This window comes from Falco cherrug, chromosome 3, assembly GCF_023634085.1.
Source record: "Falco cherrug isolate bFalChe1 chromosome 3, bFalChe1.pri, whole genome shotgun sequence".
NCBI lineage: Eukaryota > Metazoa > Chordata > Aves > Falconiformes > Falconidae > Falco > Falco cherrug.
The window spans coordinates 95,186,693-95,207,668 of NC_073699.1; the positions used below are offsets into that span (position 1 = coordinate 95,186,693).

Genomic DNA, 20,976 nt, shown 5'->3' on the forward strand with positions numbered 1-20,976 from the left:
CAGAAAATACTGTATTACAATGGAACATGTGCATTTAGATTCTAGACCTCATACAAAAAGATGCTTTCCAAGTTTCCTTCTCAGGCTTGCACTGACACCTACTGGGAATATTTGTGAATCTCAAAACCCACAGCCCTGAGACATCGGAAGCTTTTCAGCTCGGGAATGAATGAGCTATGATTCAATTAATTGGCTGATTATACCATGTATTTGCTATTTGACCACTGAAAAAATCTCCACAGTTTTTGAGGGAAGATTTAACAAGCTGTAAATTAAGATATCAGAGACGATGCAATGCTCCAGCTGTTAACTATGGATTTTTTCTATAGAACTATTACTTAATTGTTTAGCATAGAAAGAAGCAGAGTAAAAGCAAACAAATCAGCTTTCTTCTTCCTAAGATTAAAAAAACGTGATAGGCCTTAGCTAGAAAACATTCCAAGGAGAACAGCACATAAGTTCATTGTTAAAACAAGGCAGTTAAAACCAAAACAAACCCTTAAGTATTTCTTCAGTTCCTCAGTTTGTTACTACTCCTAAACACAGCACCAGCAGATTTCACGTCGCAGTTCCAAGGCAGACACCAGTCCCTTGCTACGTATTCATTAAAAGAGAAAGACTAGAGAAATAGTCCAGTCATTACATGACAACCAAACCCACTTCCAGTTCCAAAGAACAGTTAAACATACAGTCCAGTATAATAAAACAGTGCTAACAGTTGAGCAAAAATTTATATGTGTAGTCTGGTACAGACAGATTGTAAAACTCACCTGCCACACGGGAAGCTGTTGAGGACCTTTTCCAGCTCCTATTGGAATCCAGCGCAGAGCTCTAACGAGTTTAACAGGGATTAAATACATTCTCAAAATTTTTAAAACTATGAAAGTGAGTCACGTAAATATTGCAAGTGTAAGGTAAAACACTTCCTTCATGCACCAATGACAGAAACCCAACTTTTAAACTATTCGTTTTTCTATTCCTCCCAACTAGGAGTGACTATTGAGTAACAAAGTCACACTGTGGAGAACTGCTGTGTCCAGACAGACCATAGTCTCGCCTTGCTAAAAAACTGCTGAAGATGGGAATCTTACCTGTCAGATGTTTTCTGTTTGGAGATTAAATTTAGATGCATCAATTTGTGGGTTTTTTATTGTTTGTTTATTGTTTGGTTGGTTTTTTTTAAACATTTGGACAGAAAAAATAGGTATTCCTGTAAATGTTGGCAAGTTGCTTCAAATGCTATTAAGCATTTCAAGTCCCTCAAAACCTTACATATATATATAAAAAAGTGAAAATTACTAAATAAAATATTTCAGCAACAGATAGTTTTCAGATAGTCCCAAATGAACAAGAGTGGGTCAACAGGCTGATACAGACTATGAAGAAAAGTGTTTTCAAATGATCTTCAGCATAAAACCACCCATATTCTAAAACAGCGACAAATGCATTTTCAGTGTTAGCATTTGGCTTTCCAACGAATCAGGAGGCACACACCCCAGAAGATTTTTGAAATACTGCTTTATTTTCCAGTGAATATCCAACTTGCAACACTTGTATCATTGCTTAAGAGCCCTCAAAGTGACGAAATACTAAAATCTACAGCTCCAGTGCACAGTTAATTAGATATCTAAATATTAATAAAAATTATCAGTGCAAAAATAAACATGAATTCAGTATACAGTTAAATGTGTTTCGTATAAAGATATTGGGCTTTGAGCAGATACACATCAAATAATCTGGCACGAGGGATGCCATTTTCAGTCTGTGCTCAAAACAAAACTATTCCACACCCAATTCTAAAGGCAGACAAGAACTAATTTTTCCTTTTTAAACGAAAGCCTGAACTTAGTTACAACATACATCATGGGTACGTAAGCTGAAAAACTAGAGTTCACCTCCTATTCAAATAGGTGTTGTTCTAAAAGAGGCTTTCCTATTTTTCATGTGTGGGATACTTTTGAGACATCTACACTTTTTCCATCCACAACAGAGAATTAACAACATTCCAGCATGCCCCAGTGTCAGCAAGTCCCTTTTCAGTCCAGATACACGATGATGATTGATGAAGCTGTTGGGCCTACAGTAGCGGGCAGAGCAGCTTGGCAGGAATTCAGTGTTATTGAAAGAAATCTCAAAATACTTATTCCATCTCCTCTACTAACTTTAATCACACTATCAACATGCTGCCAGGAACGGAGCCTTGACACCAAGCCATAAACTTACACAAGCAGCCATTGTTGGCGTATTACTGTTGCAATACAGGTAAGGGTAAATTCTGTTTAATTTTACCTGTTTCCATTCCAGATTGGACACCAGCTAAATTATGGAAAGATATTTCCTGTACTAATGGTTAGCTTGCAGCAAATTTCATTAAGGTACTATGCTGCATTTTGCTCGGTTAATGAACTGATGAAGTTAACTTCTTCAGTTACACTGCTATTAACTGCAAGTTTAGAAAGAAAAGAAAGCAAAACAGGAGTTTCACATACCCCGTAAGAGTAACAGTTAGTAAGAAAGCAGATCAGTACTAGAGGCGTTTTACCACTAATCTGCTCATTTGTTATGTTGATAAAGAAACAGAAATGTCTTTCCTCAATGGCTTTATAAAGTTCTGACAAGCTTATCCTAAGTAAACCAACAGCATGTCAAATATTTAAAGTAAATACTGTACTAGCTACAAAGCTAATACAAAGATCAACATGCTTCTCATGATTACTTTCGAGTGTGTTTTGGCTTTGCTTAGAACAGTAAAGCTTAAAAACAGAGGCCTGAGACATTTACAGGGAGGGAAAAGAAATTGTTGTCCAAGCTCACCGATCCATTTTTACGTTACCAAAACCCATTTAAATCTCAACTCTACTCCGTAATACTGAACATCGAACCCAAAATTACAACTGGATTTAAAACTCTGTTGAGATCTTTCATTGCTAAAGCTTCAAAGTAAAACATTCTGTAAAACAAGTTGGTTTTCCTGAAATCTATGAACAGGATTTGCAGTTTTCCCAGTGAATTCTCAGTGAACTAGGGCTGGAACCTATTACACCTACTTTTTGGGAAAGGGCTGTGGCTGCACACTGGGATAGTTAATGTTACATTAGTCTCTGTTTTCCCAAATGATACAATACTCTCTGCAGATGGGAAAGAATTCCAGTTTGCAACTCCCTGAGCTGATGTAGTCACGCAATGTAATTTCCAGTCCCACTTTCCAACAAACGAAGAAATACTGGCATTCCACCTGCCCTGAACAAAACAGGCATAGATAGGCACTTAAGCTGAAAGTATGCAAACCTTTCCTTCCCATCCCAAACCTGTAGAGGAAATCCTCCTTTTTTCTTACGTGTTTCAGCTTTCCGAAAGAATCTCAATTTAAGTCAGAAGCAACAGAGTATTGGCACAAACCCAGCATTATTAAAAAAGAAAGGCCTTAAAAAGAAACATATTTGGCCAGTTCCTTCTCCATCTCAGAATACTGCTCTTTGAGGCGCTCCATAGCTTTTCTGTGCTCTTCGTCCACCTCTGCTCGCTTGTTTTGTTGTTCTTTCATGAATTCCTCCCAGTGGGCTATGTGCTTCTCTTCACGAGCCATCAGCTTGTCCGCCTGAAGCTGACAGGAGGAAAATACGAAGTTTTAACAACCATTTCCATATTAAAATGAAGGGTTTAAGGAGAGCTACATAATGCTGAAGTGTCAGAGAAACTGCACTTTTACTTCAGTACAGTGAAACTAGCAAAAAGGTGAAACTAGAAAGAAAAAGTTTATTTTAATAAAGTATAGTCAATCCAAAACAAATAATAAAAAGTCTGTGGTACTATTAATGTGACAGTATTAGCAACAACAGCTTTTCTATGCTAGTCTGGTGAAAAATAATTAAATAAATAAACCGAAAGACACATTAAAGCTACTAGTTCCCCTAGTTCGCTTCTGTTAGCTTCTAAAGATCACACTTGTTGCATTATTTGCTCCTCTGATTACTGACAATGTCAGAAGCACTGTAAGCAGCAGATATAGATCAGTATTATCTTTAAATTTTCTTTTAAAATGAGCTTCTGCTTTTGGGAACATAGTATTCAACGGTTTTAGCCCCTTAGTTATGGTGAAAGAAACCCACCCCAACCAGCACATGGACACCGCTTTCCTTTTTTCTTTTTTTTTTTTAATTTTTCCCCTTTTCTTGTGTTCACACAGAAAGAAGCTGCCTACTGACACAGACAAGACTCAGGGAGTCCACTGTTCTTAAAGTATCCCAAAGAGAAATAATTTAAATACAATAAAGCTAATTTTTGATTAAGTGGTCTTAAAAGACCTGACAATCTGCATCTAGTACAGCAAGTATGGCCAGGCCTATGTTATATAAAGGCTACAGATTAAAAATGCACTTGAAGCATTACCGTATCTGAGTTATAAGGAAATCAGTAGCCCCACTATATTTCATATCTGTGAGTGCTAGACAAAATTTTAGAGTTATGTATGTCTATTATTTAGGTACATCTGCATTACCAGAGATTAAAGGATCAACACTCAAGACAACATTTGAGATTTTATGTCAAATACCTGTAAACAGAATGCTTCTATGTTTCACAGCAAATTACAATGGCTAACAAAACTATAAATTATACGTCAGCCAATCCGTCAACATATTGCTTCTCTTCTTTTACATTTGCTACTTTCCCCTTGAATGTCTCATTTGTTGAAACAAAAGTATTTTCTACATTCCTGAATACATTTTTCAAGTGAGAAACAAACCACCTTTCTATTTTACCACAATGCTTAGGTTCAGCATAGTAATTAGGTACCAGTCTTGACGAAAAGCCTCTAATACAAAAAGGAAAGAGTGAAATAGAATATAATAACATAGATATTCAATGTTTTGAAACTGGCAGTTAGTGTTTCTGCTTTGGCCAGCTACCTCTCACTGTGATTGATGTCTTCCTTTACAAATAAGTTATTTTTCCCCCTCATACTTTCATATTGCTTGGCTTCTGGTAAGTCTGACTCTTTTCACCCTCTTATCTTCAGGAAAAAAACCACAAAACCAAAACCCCAAATAAAAAATAAATAAATTCTAACTACCTAGAAACAGGGATCATATACACATTCAATATGCATGTCAACATGAGATATACTTATGTGGATTGCTTGCATACAGTATTAACAGTCTGGCCTCCTTATATTATAGATGCTGAAGTTACAATAAATCTAGGCAGTTGTTCTTACATTTGTTCCATCTTCCAGCAAAAGAGAGGATTCATCCTTTTTCTTCCACTTCCTTTTTAATTTATCAGCAATAACTATTTTCTATGTTACAGCACTTCTGTGCAGGAATAAATACTACCGTACAGCTTTAAGAGACATCTGGCGTTTTTGACAACTAAAGGTAACGGAAACCCATTTATGTATTTCACACACTCTATGCATTGTTCTTCAAGACCAGGCATCATGGGTTAAATACATTATTTTTGCCATGCAGCATTTATACACATCGTAACAACATTATGCCAAGATCCATTTTGTTTGCAACAGATGCAGCACTAGCCACTAACAAAATACACCAGTGTATACTGGTGCCTTGACTAGTACACTAGTTCATTCCACAGGTTTTGTAACTGGTGGTGCACCACACACTCGTTGACAGGATTACACAGCACCTACCCAAACCGCACTTCAGTGAGACTAACCCATGCTCCTCACAACATAAATAGTTTGCAAGTAACATAAAAGTCATGTTGCTACTTTCTACTTTCATCTTCCACTGCACCATTTCTATCAAAGGACATAAAATGATTTACCTAGTAAAACAAAGACATTTCTAGAACATGAGATAGTGAAGTTTAGTCTACCAAAAGTTTGTGGTCTAACTCCTTTTTCCCAAAATACTTCTCGCCTTCCCCTGCTCAGTCAGTCTTTAGCTTGTTCTGGCACAGAAGTGACATTATGAAATAAAGGGATATTAGCAGCCAGGCTATGTACGTTGCCTAATCTATGCCTAAATAAAAATTTAAACAGTTGAGTACTGAGAAGTAATCGCTTTAAGTGCTTATTCTTTAAATATATAAAAGCGAGCAGCATTCCACTGAAATAGTAACTGATTTTATAGAGTAAGATTGATGTTGGGAAAAAATGTAACTGTGTAATTGCAATTTACACCTTTAACAAAGTAAAAAGTAGCAGATAAGACTAAACAAACACTTTAGAAAATAGAAAATAAATAATAAGATATTCTAGAACAAGCAAGTAAGAATGACAAGAAATACCAAGGAAAAGACACCGGGGACATAAACACTGTTTTCACTCTCCCACCCTGGTAACAATTTGGAAAACCCCACTGTAGCAGCCCAGCGCACACCTTGGGCACTGCAGCCTGCCTTCCTAGAAAACAAACTCAAACCCAACTATTCTCAGCAGCACCTCCAAACCACTTAAACACTTAAACAAACACTTAAAGCCGCTGAGTGGATCTGTTTGTGTGTGTGAGTCAATCGTGAAACCAGTATTTCTATTCCTACCAGAGGAATAGCTGTGTGAAGAGCAAAACCAACAGAGTGTGATTCATAATGGATGTGTGCCTTAGGATACAGATCTTTCAACCAAAGCCTATGTTGCAGTGTAAACTTGCTTCTCATTAGAAGTTAAAGAATCCACGCAGGAGAGACCTATGAATGCTGCAGCTGTGGGATAAGCTTCAATGAGCACTTCAGTCTCGTTAGGCATCACAGAACAGTGTGAGAGAGAAATCCTGACCAAAGACAGGTTCCTCCTATGCCCACATCCAACTGCAGCACCTCCTGCAAAAGACACCAACCCTGGAGCTAAGGCACTAAAAGGCTTCCCTTATCCGAGTCTTCTCTGCTGTCTCTTAACAGCTACTACCGTGGTACAGCCTCACCCAGCAGAACACGGCTAACAGTCTCTTGAGAACCCAGGCTCCCACACAAGACATCGACATCTAGCTCTCCAGCCACAAGAAGATTCAGTTTCTCAGCACAGGAAGGTGACTTTTGCAAGACCCCTTCAGGTTTGCCCTGTATTGTACTTCCCAACTCCTACCACATCCTCTTCATATCCAGGGCTACTAACTTCACTGCTTTATTCAAATGACCGTAACGCTTAGGAGGAAAAACTAATTAAATCAAGACACTATGCAAAAAATATTGTGCCCTAATTGTAGCTGCAGCTGTAGCACAGCTAGAAAGCACAGAAGTCCATATAGGTAGATAAACAACCTCTCTTGTTAAGTATGCTATTGGCAGTCATAAAGAATCTTTAAAATACCAAGTTTTTCTAAATGTATAGACATCTTGGCATGGATTTGTACTTCTCAACTCAAAAGTCACTCTCAAAAAGCAAACAGTTTCCAACAGTCAGCATAATTACATATATTAGGGATCTGTAGAGACAATACTGAGTGTATTTTATACTATCAATTAATAATCTTCAAATTTAGAGATTTGCAAAAAGTTTGTTTTACAGAAAACAATATGCATAGAATTTGACAGTGCGTCTGGCAAATTAATTTCCAGGGCAATTTCATAAAGGTGAGGAAAAGATCATCTTCACTTTAAGGTGACAGAACTTCAGGTTCTTTTCCATCAATTTGTTATTTAGGAAGCTTTCCAATGTCATGTTACATTTCTCACTCCTCAAAGTCTGATGACTTTAAAACTGAAGAAATAACCTCAATCAATTTAAATATTAATACAAATTGGTTCTGTTGTCTCAAGTGCCAGGATCCCTACTAAGGAAATGTTAATTCATTACACATTTAATCTCACGCCGAGTGGAAAAGAGCATATGAACATAATTTGACAGGAGCAATCTTTGAAATACATACCTTCTCTTCCTAAATGTGAACTGAAAATTGACGCAAAGAGTTAAGGCTCTAGGCATCTCCTGTAGCTTGCTGACACAAGTTATGACAATGGTAAGAACAACAATCAACCACTAGAGAACTGTATCACCTCAGTGATGCTGATACACACAGAACTCCAGTAGGTTAAGAACAAGTTGTCATGACTACAATAACTGTTAGTAGTTCACACGCCAGCTTTTGCATGTTCTCGGAAATTTTGTATTCAGGAAATGTTTAATAGCGTTCTGAGCAACCTCAAACATGTTACTGTGTCTCAGTGATTTAGGTTTAAAACAAAATCACTAAAATAACCCAAACAAAAAATCCCACCAACAAAATTTACTCTTAATAAGTATGTTTTAATGAATTATCAGTCCTCTAAAACTGTAATTTGTACATACAAGGTAAAAAAGCTGGCTATATGCAGAGTGGTCGATGTTTTGAGATGTTAAGAGATGTATGTACAATAAAATACCTTTTTACTAAAAAAAAAATAAAATCTAATTCACGTATCACAACTCACAAGACAGTCTTGGTATTAAAGAGCTACAGAATATTCCAGGATCAATCTCTACAGTTTCCCTAACCTGATATATTTCCTGTGTAGAGTGAAGAGAAAGAACTGAAAAACTTTCGCTTATGGCATTTACCCTGATGGTGGAGACCTATTTCCAGTTCCTTTATACATCGAATAATAAAGTTCTAGATAACTAATGTCAATTACGATCTTGAATATTCAGAACAGTTTATTATTCTCACATGCTTTTTTAGTCAGCTGTCTCAAAGGACTACAGAACTGATACACACCCAGCGAAGTCCAGAAAGCACTTGCAGTAGTGATAAGTAACTTCTGTTAAAATTTGTACTTTTTCCTGTCATTAAGAAGGAAAAGATGCCCGCATGTTTGAAAATGCAGGTACAGTTGCATGAGAAAGTAATCATTTTTCAAAAAAGTTTGGAAGAGTAGTAATTCAGTGTTAATTATTTTTAAACTTCTAACATTGCAAGACCAACCCAACTACGCAGAAGATAAATTGAAATAAATTCTGGCCCATGCACAGTCAGCAAGACACTTCAAATGAAATACTTGCAGAATTCCCAAATTACTGAAAACTTCTAGTTACAAATTTTGGATTGCTGGTAATGATTAAAACCCCAGAAACAGACACTTTTGCTTTTAGGTTTCATTCTTTTGTTTCCAGGGCTGCCAACTGGAGAAACTAATTTGTAAACCAAAAATCTCACAAAGAAAAGCACATGCAAACATGAAAATCAGTATACTTTAATAGAACTGTCCAGAGTATAGTCTGATTTTAATTCCTACCTTTTGTCATTTTAAATGACTGCTAAAACAAACAAATCTGTAAGATAACTGTACTCTAAACTCCCAAGAAAAAAAACAAACCACAAGTCCCTTTAGTCAGACAATTATAAATTAGAAAACAGCACCTAATAAACCCAACACAGCCACTTCAGAAAACATGTAAGTTTTCACTGTTCTCCTCAACCAGTCAAGAAGTGTCTACAAAGTTGTTTTGGTATTTAATTGTATAGATAAACCAGGGCATGATAACAAGACAGAAGCCAATACTATGATACTGTATTCAGACTTCAGAACAACACATTTTGTTCTTCGGTAAAACCTCCTGACCTTTGTAATGTGGGAAAATTGCAGTATGAACTAAAGCATGCAGACAGGTGTACCTGAGGCAAGAAGAAGCCTTAGGTAATTCATGATATTGTATGGTATACGTACAATATTTAACCAGGAACCGAAAAAAAAAAGTCTCAATAATTTGCCACAAACTCTAATGCTGCGTTGTCTAATGCATAAAACATTTCCTACCATGCTGTAGATTTCTATTTGAACCAAAAAATCGTTTAACTGTCAGCAACAGCACATTATACTTTAGCAGTTTACAATCTGTATTACTGACTGGCACTTACTATCATCTACTGCACAGAAAACACTTTTTTACCCCACCTGAAAAGGTCTACGAAGTTGTACAAATGGTATTTCTCCGTGGCTGTTAATTTGGAAAAATCTGGGTAGAGTATTTTGTTTCCTTCATCACAGAATCATCTTCTCACCCTCAAACACTCTTAGAACTCCAGCTCTAGCCTCCTATAAATCTTCCAGCTCCAGACCACACGGATGCAGCTTTTTCCTGTCTTTTATTGCTAGTTATCCATTCTTTCAGCAACTCCTCTTCTCCAAACAATATTTCAGCTGTACTGGTAGAAGTTCCTTGAGTCGCCGAAAAGAACATAAGCCATGGCAAGCTGTTAAAACTTCACTTTTCACATGTAACCTAAATACTTAGCCTAAATTTCTGTCTTTCAGTATAACTTCACAAATACAAGGGTTTGGGAAACTCAGACTAAGCTTAGGATCTGTTCTATGTTTGTAACAATGCCTACTACTTTTATGAGTAATTTTTTAACTAAGATATTTAGACATCACTAAATTTGGAAGATTTTCAGCTTTCAGGTTCACATAAAAACTTGAGAATAGTTTTGAGCTAGTCTTGTAATTTGCCTTAGATATAAACCAAAGCTTCTCTAAATTACAAATATAGTTGCTGCTGTATTCATTCCTGTTCCGGGAATTCCCTTTGACGTGTTAGTAAATTTATACATTTTGGCAGTTATACCTTTCATATGCCTTTTATATCAACACCTATGTTCAGACATCAGTTATTTGGAAAAAAAATCTGATTACGAAACCCTTTTTTCACTCAATAGTGCACACTGCTTGAACTTGAAAAATAGTAAAGCCATCTTGTACACAGTACTGACTCACATGAGTCAGTTCTGTTTATTTCTATACTTTACTGTCATTGGTTATGCAAAAAACTAACATTTGTAAGAACATCAGAGTTTTCAGTAAACTTTGTTTTTGCTATTACCTGGGCTATTTTTGCTGAAATTAGAAAACACAAATAAAACCACTTCAAAAAAGCCCAAACCAAACCCGCCACCATCTGAGACAGACACAGGCTTTGAGAAATGTTACCATAGTAGATCATGCTGCAAGCAGTTAAGAGGTAAGAGCGTAACGGAAAGTGTTAGGTAGCTTCCAGTAGAAACCTGTACCCTTCTACATAAAAATATTTAAAACAAGTAAGAATATAGCACACACAAACAAGTTTACAAAATTTCTTGAAGTCTTCTCTAGTTTCTCCCACAAGCTTAAAGTAATCCTCAGCTTGAACTACCAACTAAATAGCACTGAGATCTGGATGGGATGACTACTCAACAAGACAGGAGACTCCACGAGTGCCTCTTTCAATGACACTCCCGTAATCACAAATTACTTTACACCCTAAGTGAGAATGTGATAGGGACAACATAATTTCGCTTTTGTTACTTGGCTGATAGCAGTAGCTGAAAGGAACTACACAAAAGAGAATTAGTAAAGCCATTTTATAAAATTCATTCTGTTCAGCAGAAATTGAATTAATGTCACTGAGGGCTGCTAACACTAATCACTTGACACTAGGTTCTTCCAAAACTCCATTATTTTTTCTGAACACCTGATTTCAGAAAGGAAAGGAAAAAGCATTTCTCCTCAAGTGGCTGCACTACAATAACAACTTTTATCTATAATTTTTAAAAAGTTCCCTATCAGTTACTACTCACATTTGGAAAGTTTCAAGCCGAAATGTCTTACTATACAAGCTTAAAGAAATGCTACAAATCCTGAATAGATATTAGTATTTCTCCACTACACATAAAAAAAAAAAAAGTGGAAACATACAGCTAAATTTTTTAAAAAGAATAGTTACCATTCTTATTGAGTGCTCATTTTATAAGTTATACATTTTTTATAAAAGTTCTACTTCAAACAAACAGTAGCAGCAGTGTAAGAATTTCCTGCTTAACCTCTCTACCAATATCTACACCAGCGTTAGACACAAGCAAACTCTGTCAGGGTTTCACAGTGTGCTGTTCGCACAGTACCAGTATTCAACTCCAACTGGACTGCCCATCTTCACTGATTACAAAAAGGAAAGAAAAACACGACTATCAGCTTACATAAATCAATGCACAGCCTGTTTTGTATGATGGCCACAGCAGTCTTCAGTTTTTCTGAACTAAGTGATTATAAATAACATTTTGCAAGTAAAAAGATAACACAGGAACACAATCATGAAGGAGTAGTGGGAAAACATGAAACTAATTTCTTGTATAATTTTCCAAATCTTAGATTCAGAGCATACGCATTTCAAATGAGCAAAGTGTAGCCAACTGAAAAGATTCCAATGATTCGCATGTTCCTATAATATAGCCCTTCATTAAATAACCCATCCACAAGTGAAAAACACACTTCCTTTTCAACAAGCAATATATATAATATGGTCAATGTTCTCAGCTAACTAGGAAAGATTTACATTTCCATTCTGGTAGGTTAATAGGTGTTTTTTGTTCCACAGAAAATCATTTTTTTTCATATTTAAGCTTTCCCTGTATGTGACAAATATTACAGTCTGAGCTAGCAGGGAAAATAAAGCAAAGGAAATAAAAAAGTTTCCATGTATCAGGAGATTGTAGGAAGAGCCAGTGATACATTAACTTGCAGTCACGAACATATAGGCCACCGCAGTATGTGTTCTGTAAGTGCAGAAATGACCCTAAAAAAAGTTTTAGTATTAGTGCAAGTATATAAAGCATAGAAAAATATGCTTTTAAGTTTTGCTATACTGAAGGCAGATAAACTTGCTGTAGAAGCGCAAGACTCCTACTTAGATCACATTTTAAAAATCCATCCATCCTTTACCTTCCTCTCTTCATGCTCTCTCTCTTGGAGTCTACGCATCATATCGTTGGCAGCTTGCACTGAAATAACAAATTGCAGTAGATCAGTCTGTGGTTCTAAAGCAAAGAAACTCTCCTGAAAGGGACTTAAGACACGAGGCTGTTGCAAGTCAAAGATTGTATTCCATTGGGCCACTTGACTCTGCATGAAAAAGATTTGTCAGTATTTGCAGAAAATGCTTTACATGAATACTTGTGTGTAGACTTATCACCAAGTTTAACCCTTGCATGTTCCAGAAGCCAAAAAGAGAAAAGCAGCTAGATCCTCTTGTGCCCACACTCAGCGTGGCTGACGAGCTAAGAGTGCACTACTCAGCACCTTAGAAGACATCAAAAAAATGCTCAAGTCATTAAGTAGTAACAGGTGACCAAGTTCTATGTTTTAGTAGTTCGGGATTTCTTTTTAGTTCTTATTTTCCCCCATTAAATGTAAAAAGTGATTTAGTATAAACAATCTACATGGAGCACATCTTCATGCTGGAGCCAGCCTCGTCTTGTAAGCCTAAGCCCAGGAAAACTTCTCAATGGAAACAGGAACTGTATTCCCGTGCAGTTTTCAATACTTCATGCAGAATTAAATATACTAATTTCCCTAAAGCAATCATTTCTCCCACTAACATATCCTAGTATCGAGAAATTTCTTACTTATCATCATCTTAATGCTGGTGATTTCTCACACCAGGAGGCAAGCTCCTGCTCCCAGTTAAAGAACAGATTCACTGCCCTCACAGGTGATGAGGAGCTGCGAGCACCATGACCTGGAGCATCTGGGGGCTGAGCCTGAGCCACGCAGGACCATTAGAAGACAGTAGCAAGTGACAGTTGTAGCAGACTTCCTATGGCAGGCGACAGAGGCTCCCCACCTTTTGCTATGTTTTGTCCTCTAGGGAGGTTCACCAGTGCCCAGGAGCTCATTCAGGATGGTGTAGAGAGGCGACTAAGACTGGGATGATTCACCCTGCTACTCTTCCACATAGATGTCAGTGGCATTGCAGGGGTGACCTGAGAAATATCAGGAATGACTACAGGGACCTGGGGACAGTGGTCAAATGCATGGCAGTGTGTGTAGTGTTCTCCTCAACCTTCCTGGTGAGGGGCACCTGATGGATCTTTGGGGTTAAAAGCTGGTTGCACAGTCAGTGTTGGCAGCAAAGTTTCAGTTTCTACATCCATGAGACCCATTCTGAGCAGCAAAAGCTGCCTGGAAGAGATGGGATGTACCTGACTAGGCAAAGCAAAAGCACCTTTGCCAACAGGCTGGCGAACCTGATAAGGACAGCTTTAAAATAGAAATGACAGGTGAGGGAGTGATTCCTCAAAAAACGAGATGTAAAGAAGTTGGGGACAGGGTAGGCAAATCAAGGGTCTGGATGATGGTAACAGAAGGGGCATAGCACCTTTTTCAAGGATCACCTCCTCCATGCTCAAGAAAGGTCCAGCCCAACAAGCAGCAGATCAAGCAAAGGCAGCAGGAGGCCGGGGTGGATGACCAAGGAGCTCTTAACTGAATTCAGACTTAAAAAGCAAGTGTACAGGAGGTGGGAGCAGGGGCAGGTGACCCAGGAGGAATACAGAGCTGCTGTCCGATCATGCAGATAGGGTTAGGAAAGTCAAAGCTGATCTGGAATTGAATCTGGTGAAGGATGCAAAGGGCAACAAGAAAGGATTCTACAAGTACGTAAAGTGCAAAAGGAAATCTAGGGAAAATGCAGGCCCTCTGCTGAAGGGGGTGGCGGAGCTGGTGACAATGAACACGGAAAAGGCCAAGGTACTCAATGCTTTCCTTGCCTTAGCCTTTAGCATGAAGACCAGCCTTCAGGAATCCCAGGCCCCTGAGACCAGAGGGAAAGCCTGGAGCGAAGAAAGGATGGAGGAAGACCAGGTTAGGGAGCACTTAAACAAACTGGAAATATGTCTTAACATATTCCACAGGGCCTGACAGGTTGTGTCCATGGGTGCTGAGGGAGCTGCCTGACATCACTGTGAGGCCACTCTCTCTCTTTGAAAGGTCACTGTGACTGCAAGAGGTTCCTGAAGACTGGACTCCTATCTTCAAGGGTAAGAAGGAAGGGCCAGAGAACTACTGACCAGTCAGCCTCCCCTCAATCTCAGGAAAGGTGATGGAAAAAAGTCCTGGAAGCATTTCTAGACACATGAAGAACAAGAAGGTAACTGGGAGTAGTCAGCATGGATTTAGGAATGGGAAATCATACTCAACCAACCTAACAGCCTTCTATAATGCAGCAACTAGCTGGGTGGATGGGGGAAAAGCGGCTTCAGCAAGGCTTTTGAAGCTGTCTCCCCTAACATCCTCATAGACAAACTAAACAAAGCACAGGTTAGATAAGTGGACAGGTGAGGTGGATTGAGAACTGGCTGAAAAGCCAAGTCTAGAGTCTGCGATCAGCAGCGTGGAGTCAAGTTGGAGGCAAGTCACTGCTGGTTTACCTCAAGGGTCAGCACTGCAGCCAATACTGTTTAACATCTTCATTAGTGACCCAGATGCTGGAGCGAAGTGCACCCTCAGCAAGTTTGCAGATGATACAAAACCAGGAGGAGTGGCTGAAAGACTACACGGTTGTGCCGCCATTCAGAGGGACCCTGAGCAACTGGAAGTTGGGGTGAGGGAAGTCTTACCAAGTTCAACACAGGGAAATGACAAGTCCTGCACGTGGGGAGAAATAATCCCAGGCAGCAATAGGTCCAGCAACACAGGCTGCACCTGTAGTAGTTTGTCCACTTCCAGGTTTCCCAGTAAACAAAAGAAATGGACTTCTGGAAGCAAGACCAGTGCATGGCCACAAATCCGATTAAGGGACTGGAGCATCTTCCATATGAAGAAAAGCTGAGAGAGCTGGGACTGTTCAGTCTGGAGGAAAGAACGCCTGGGGGGATCTCATTAATGTGAATAAATATCTGCTTGATGGGAATGAAGATGAGGGAGCCAGACTCCTCTCTTACAGTGCTCGTTGCCAGGACAAGGGGCAGTGGGCACCAACTGAAACACAAGATTCCACCTAAACACAGGAAAACTTTTCTCCTGTGAGGGTGGTCAAATACACATTGCCCAGAAAAGCTGTGGAAGCTCATCGGTAAAGATATTCAAAACCCAACTGGACACAGCCTGGACAACTGACTCTAGCTGCCCCTGCTTGAGCAGGGAGGTTGGCAAAATGACCTCCAGAGGTTCCTTCCCGCCTCGACCATTCTGTGATTCTAACACTAATGATGTACTGCACAGGTGACAATTACAAATTCAGGGAGTAATAGCAAAGGTTCACTCTATTTAGAAGGTATCAGAACACATGCCTTATTTGCATGAAATGATTTTAAGTTTCAAAGATTTTTCTGCAACCGTTAAGTGTATCGCATCACCTACCATTTCTTATTCTGAATATGTCAGACAGATGCTGTATAAATTATATGAAATTAAATGGTTATACAACACACTATACATAAAATATAACAAAACCCACACTGGCATATCTCAACTGCATAAATCTGGCAGCTAAAGCTATATAACCACACTCCTTAAAATATCTTTTTGAGAAGCTATCCTGCTGAATGTGTAAGAAAAAAAAATACTGAAAAATTAGCACAACAATTTTTAAACTTTCTTTTATAATCCAAGCAATTAAAAGAATAGAGGGTTATCATGATGACACCAGGACTAGCACACAACAATTACTACTACCACTACTACCCTACTTATGACTAAAGATAACAATTGCAGCACATTTCATAGCTATGTAGCAGCAAGTTTTGTTTTAAATCATGGGGGCAGTATTATGCTCTCCCACAGGAAAAATTAAGAAACTTGAAGGTCACACCACAGCATGCTTTCAACAAATCAGAAAACTGAAATTTTGTCGATGGCTTTAGCCAGCTTGGAGCAGTATCCTGTTTCCAAGCAGCAAAAGACTAAACTGAAATAGTTTCTTCTTAAATCATTGAAAAGCTTTAACATAACCTTAGCAAGAGCTGTGGTGGCTGGACCAATAAATACCAAAAAACGTGCCTGTTCTTTCCCTTTCAAACTTTCACAGAAATGAGAACAAAGCACCTAAATGGTCAAAAATTTATCCAAGGGTGGTAATTTTTCTACAAATCATATTTTCAATCCAAACTATTTAAATTATTCCTTAAAATGATGCTATAAGGGAAATAAGAAGCAACGTGCTTACATCTCTTGAATACTTCATTCAAATTGTCATTCATTGCTTGCTCACACTTAGGAAGAACATGTTCATTCGTTTCAAAGATTGCGTTCTTTAGATTTTCGAGTACTCGTAGTTCTCGGAGGCCGCGTTTTTCCTGCCAGAAGAATTGAAAGAAAATGAGTGGCTAACAAAGAATTCCACTTCATGAAATAAGATGGTTTCCAAATTGATAAATGCATAGCTTTATCTCAAAGACTATACCACTGTCTATTAAAGTGTAACTCAATTATTACACAATTGATATTAGTTTTGTGGGAAAAAAAAAAAAAAAAAAGAGTAATACTCCATTCTTCACACTAAAATAAGGAATACTTTGAATGACACTTGTAAGAAAAGTTAGCATTTATTTAGGAAAACATGGTGTGCAAAAATGTGTTGCTTTGTATATATTATTTACAGCACATCAGAAACAACAGAGAGAAACAGAGCTTAATAGCATCTAATTTTTATAACTCAGTTGTTACAGAGAAATAACACAGCACGGATTCTGCTTGCTTAATGTCTGACCTTCCAGATTTATCATGGTATGACGTTAAAACAATTCAAGTAAAATTATTTTTACTTAAGTAAAGCAATGAAGTCAAGACTAAAAAAAAAATAACACAGCTGACTAAAGAGGCAGCCCTTCTTCTGGCTCACTGCTGATCGTGATTAATTACAAGAAGAACAAGCTCTTGCTTTATGGTTTACATGAAAAAAACCCATCAGAACACCCCACCAAAAAATCTATTTTTCTGAAGCCACAGCACGACCTCCACTGTGAATTTCACCTGCATTTTCCTTTAGACAATGAAAAGGATTCTGAAATCTGCTCCAGGCTCCTGCCTGCCTTGTTCCTACTTTTACCCGCCTCTTCCGAGTTATGAGTAGAGTTGCACACAAACATTCCTGTACTGAAAGCTGCAAATCATAAAGCAATTCTAGATAACAAAAAACATACTACAACACATGAAGTAGGCAACTGGATCACCATGCCCATTTTAAAACTTCAGAAATGAAAGCACAGACAAGTAAAACTGTTCAATTAAACAGGCTCCAGACTTCCTGAATGCAAATCTACATTCTTTACACACTAGATGTGTATGTCCCACTACAACCAAAAAAATACCTGATATCTCAATGTGAGAAACAAGTGTAATTTTGGAAGGAATTCTAAGTTGCAAAAATATAAATAATCCTGTTTTGTTATTTCTCCCCCTAGAAGTATAAACCAGAAATTAAATTTCAGGAAAAGATCTAAGAATACATGAAATTTGCCTAAGAAACGGAACAGGACTTCAGGTGCAGTGAGAGAAATATATTATAATGATATGAGTTCTAATTTTGTAATTGAGTTTAAAATTTTCCTTCCTGTAAAAAGCCATATAAAAACATTTACAGTATCCTACAACTTAGGAAGGCAAAGAAAAGAAATCATTCCTTATGACTCTCCGGTCCATATAATACAGATCTGATGAGAGTTCAGTTCACATATGTCTTTTGCTAAAGCAGTATATAAACAAATTAGACCTGCTTGAAATATTAGCTACAACTGGTGCGTGTGTGCGTGAGGGAGGACATATAAATGTAATTTTAAAAAACATCAGCTCTGCATACTGGAACTTTGAGGTATAACTGTATTTTAAGATTTTAAATTCCATGTTCTGTAAGAAAGAAAATCTACTCAGAAATAGATTTTTGTTGACACAAGAATCTACTTTTCTAAATTTTTGCTGCCACCGTGTGGAAGCCCTGTCACACTTTCCAAGAAAGTTGAATATAAACACTTCAGTGCTTTAGCCTTATTTGCAGCCATTCAGATAACATTTCATTCAATTTTTAATCATTTTCTCACTTTGCATAAACTATTGCTCCTCTCTTCCAGTAATATTACTTTCTTTCATGGAACAAAAATTAAAGCAAAATTAAATTACAACTGTGCTGGCTGAATCCAGCTGAGGCACAATGCAGTTTCTTAATCAGATGTAAACCCGTACTGGCCAACAGTATTTCCCTTGAACCAGCTAGACTTCTCTAAGATTTCAGAACTACACCATTCTTCTACATCAATATTCCTGCCAGTCTTTTGCAGGAAAAATATTTATGCCCCTTTCAAAACTTTTTACTTCCGAAGACCTAAATTACTGCTTCACTTACTAAAGATTCAGACGTATACTGTAGATGTTTTAAATTATTTTGGGCAAGATATATATGTGAAGTCTTTCTGAAGAAAATTACATGCAGATTGTAATCTCTAAAAAGATGATAGAACTGTTTAAAGTCTCATACTCTGAAGATTACAGCACCCAGTAAGATACCAATACTTACTTCAAATTCTTTAACAAAGTAACGTATTTCTCCCTGAATTACTGGTCTGTGATCCAGTAGTCTTGAATAGATTTCCCCAACATCTAGAAGATTAATGAAAGTCAGATTTTTAGTTTTTCTCTCACACTCCATGGTACAGAAGGCAAGGCACCACACACCATACTTTAATGCAAGAAGGACTACTGCTCACCAAATACATACAAAATCATGAGAGCACCAGAATAATATTTGTTGGCTATCCTATCTATTCTGCAAACAATCAACTTAGATGAAAGGCAATGAATCAGTACCCCAGGCGCCACAGACACCTTTCTGTGAAGATGAATGCTTGCCTCTGTCTCTCAGCACCCTGTTCTGCTTCGCCTCAGCACAGCTTCCACACCAGACTGTTAAGAACGGTTAAAGAGCAGAACGAAACGCTGCAGCTCCACAGAGAATCGCAGCTTAAGGTGTGGGAGTTTTCTGCAGCAAGAGACAGAAGGAAAGCTCATTACGAAGGAAAACTTAGCATTTTCTTGTATACCAGGGCCAAAGGCTTGAAAGTTAGTCTTGAAGAAGAGTGTTTACAACATAAATATGTATGAAAAATAGGCTTGGCTGTCATACAGAAAAAAATAACCAGCAAACCACCATTCAATTTAAAAGCACTCTGACAGCACAGCAAATATAGACTACTTCAGCAGACACACAGGGTAGTTCCAACAAGCACTTGGAACTGGTGGTGAACTGGCAGTGTCCCGTCTATGGCAGAGCCCCCCCCCCCCCCCGCACCCACGGGCATCTGTTCACACCCCGACTCCCACCCCCTTCAAAAAAAAAAAAAAAAAGCGCAGAACGATCATTTCAAACCTGGGGAAACGACACGATTACAGCAAATAAAGCACAGGCTGAAACGCTCCCAAGTTCAAACGCTTCTACGTACAGATCACCGAGAGCAAACCGCGGGTGCGCGGGGTGAACCGAGACAAAAGCAAGGAGCTCCCCAGGAAGCTCAACGCCAGCGGCGGGGGCTGGGGGCAGCCCGGGCTCCCCGGGCACAGCCAGGCAGCCAGCCCAGCGCCACTACAGCCTCCCCGGCCCTGGCTCCACCGCCTCGAACGCGGAGGCCCGGGGGGCCTGGGCAGGGGGCTTGGGCAGGGGCCGCGGGACCTGTCAGCGCCGCCCGCCGCTAGGCCGCGCCTCCTCCAGGCCCGTTGCCCCGCGCCGCGCACGGCGGCCTCCACTGCCACCGGGGCCCAGTACCGGGGCGGCCCCGCTCCTCACCCTTTATGATGGGCTGAATGGGGGAGCCGGCGGCCAGCGCCTCCCGCTTCCTCTCGCTGGGCAGCGGGGCCGCCCCGCTCCGGCCGGGGGACGCGAGGCCGCCCCCGCTCATGGCGCCCCGCTCCAGCGGCGGCCACCGGGCGGCCCGGCCCTTCCCCGCCCGCTCAGCTTCCGCCTCGCCGCGCTGCCTCCGCGTGACGTCATCGCCGCGCGCCGGCCGCCTCAGCGCCCCGACAGCGGCCGTTGCTCTGGTAACGCGGGCGGCCCGGCCTGCCCCGACCCCCTCCGCGCCGGCGCCAGCGCAGGGCCCCACGCGTGGGCTCCTCCGGGCCCCGCACCTTGCGCCGCCGGGCACAAACCGACCGACCCCCACGAAAATCCCGCCCCCCCCCCCCCCCCCCGGGCTGGCGTGGCGGTTGGTTTCAGGTGGCGCATTCGGATAAAGCTGTTTGCTTCTGGGCACTGCGAAAGCGCCTAACGACTGTTGGGCACGTGGGCTACACAAATGAAGAGCAGCACTG

The 20,976-nt window shown here is 39.6% G+C and overlaps 1 protein-coding gene across 1 annotated transcript; it reads right to left on the minus strand.

Moving 5' to 3' along the window:
* Positions 1-1,501: 1,501 nt before the first annotated feature.
* On the minus strand, positions 1,502-20,635 carry BLOC1S5 (biogenesis of lysosomal organelles complex 1 subunit 5). The gene is made up of 5 exons (XM_055705355.1): positions 20,456-20,635; positions 19,193-19,275; positions 16,850-16,979; positions 12,628-12,686; positions 1,502-3,604 (listed from the first exon to the last, which is right to left on the minus strand). Exons 1-5 carry the CDS (start codon positions 20,565-20,567, stop codon positions 3,425-3,427), a joined length of 564 nt encoding a protein of 187 aa, XP_055561330.1. The 5' UTR covers positions 20,568-20,635; the 3' UTR covers positions 1,502-3,424.
* Positions 20,636-20,976: the final 341 nt, after the last annotated feature.

Coding starts and splice junctions, on each gene's coding strand:
- BLOC1S5 (XM_055705355.1), bottom strand. CDS start 20,567: ATGAGCGGGGGCGGCCTCGCGTCCCCCGGCCGGAGCGGGGCGGCCCCG. Junction 19,276..20,455: donor CATTCAGCCCATCATAAAGG/GTGAGGAGCGGG, acceptor TTAATCTTCTAG/ATGTTGGGGAAATCTATTCA. Junction 12,687..16,849: donor GAATGAAGTATTCAAGAGAT/GTAAGCACGTTG, acceptor TTGTTATTTCAG/TGCAAGCTGCCAACGATATG.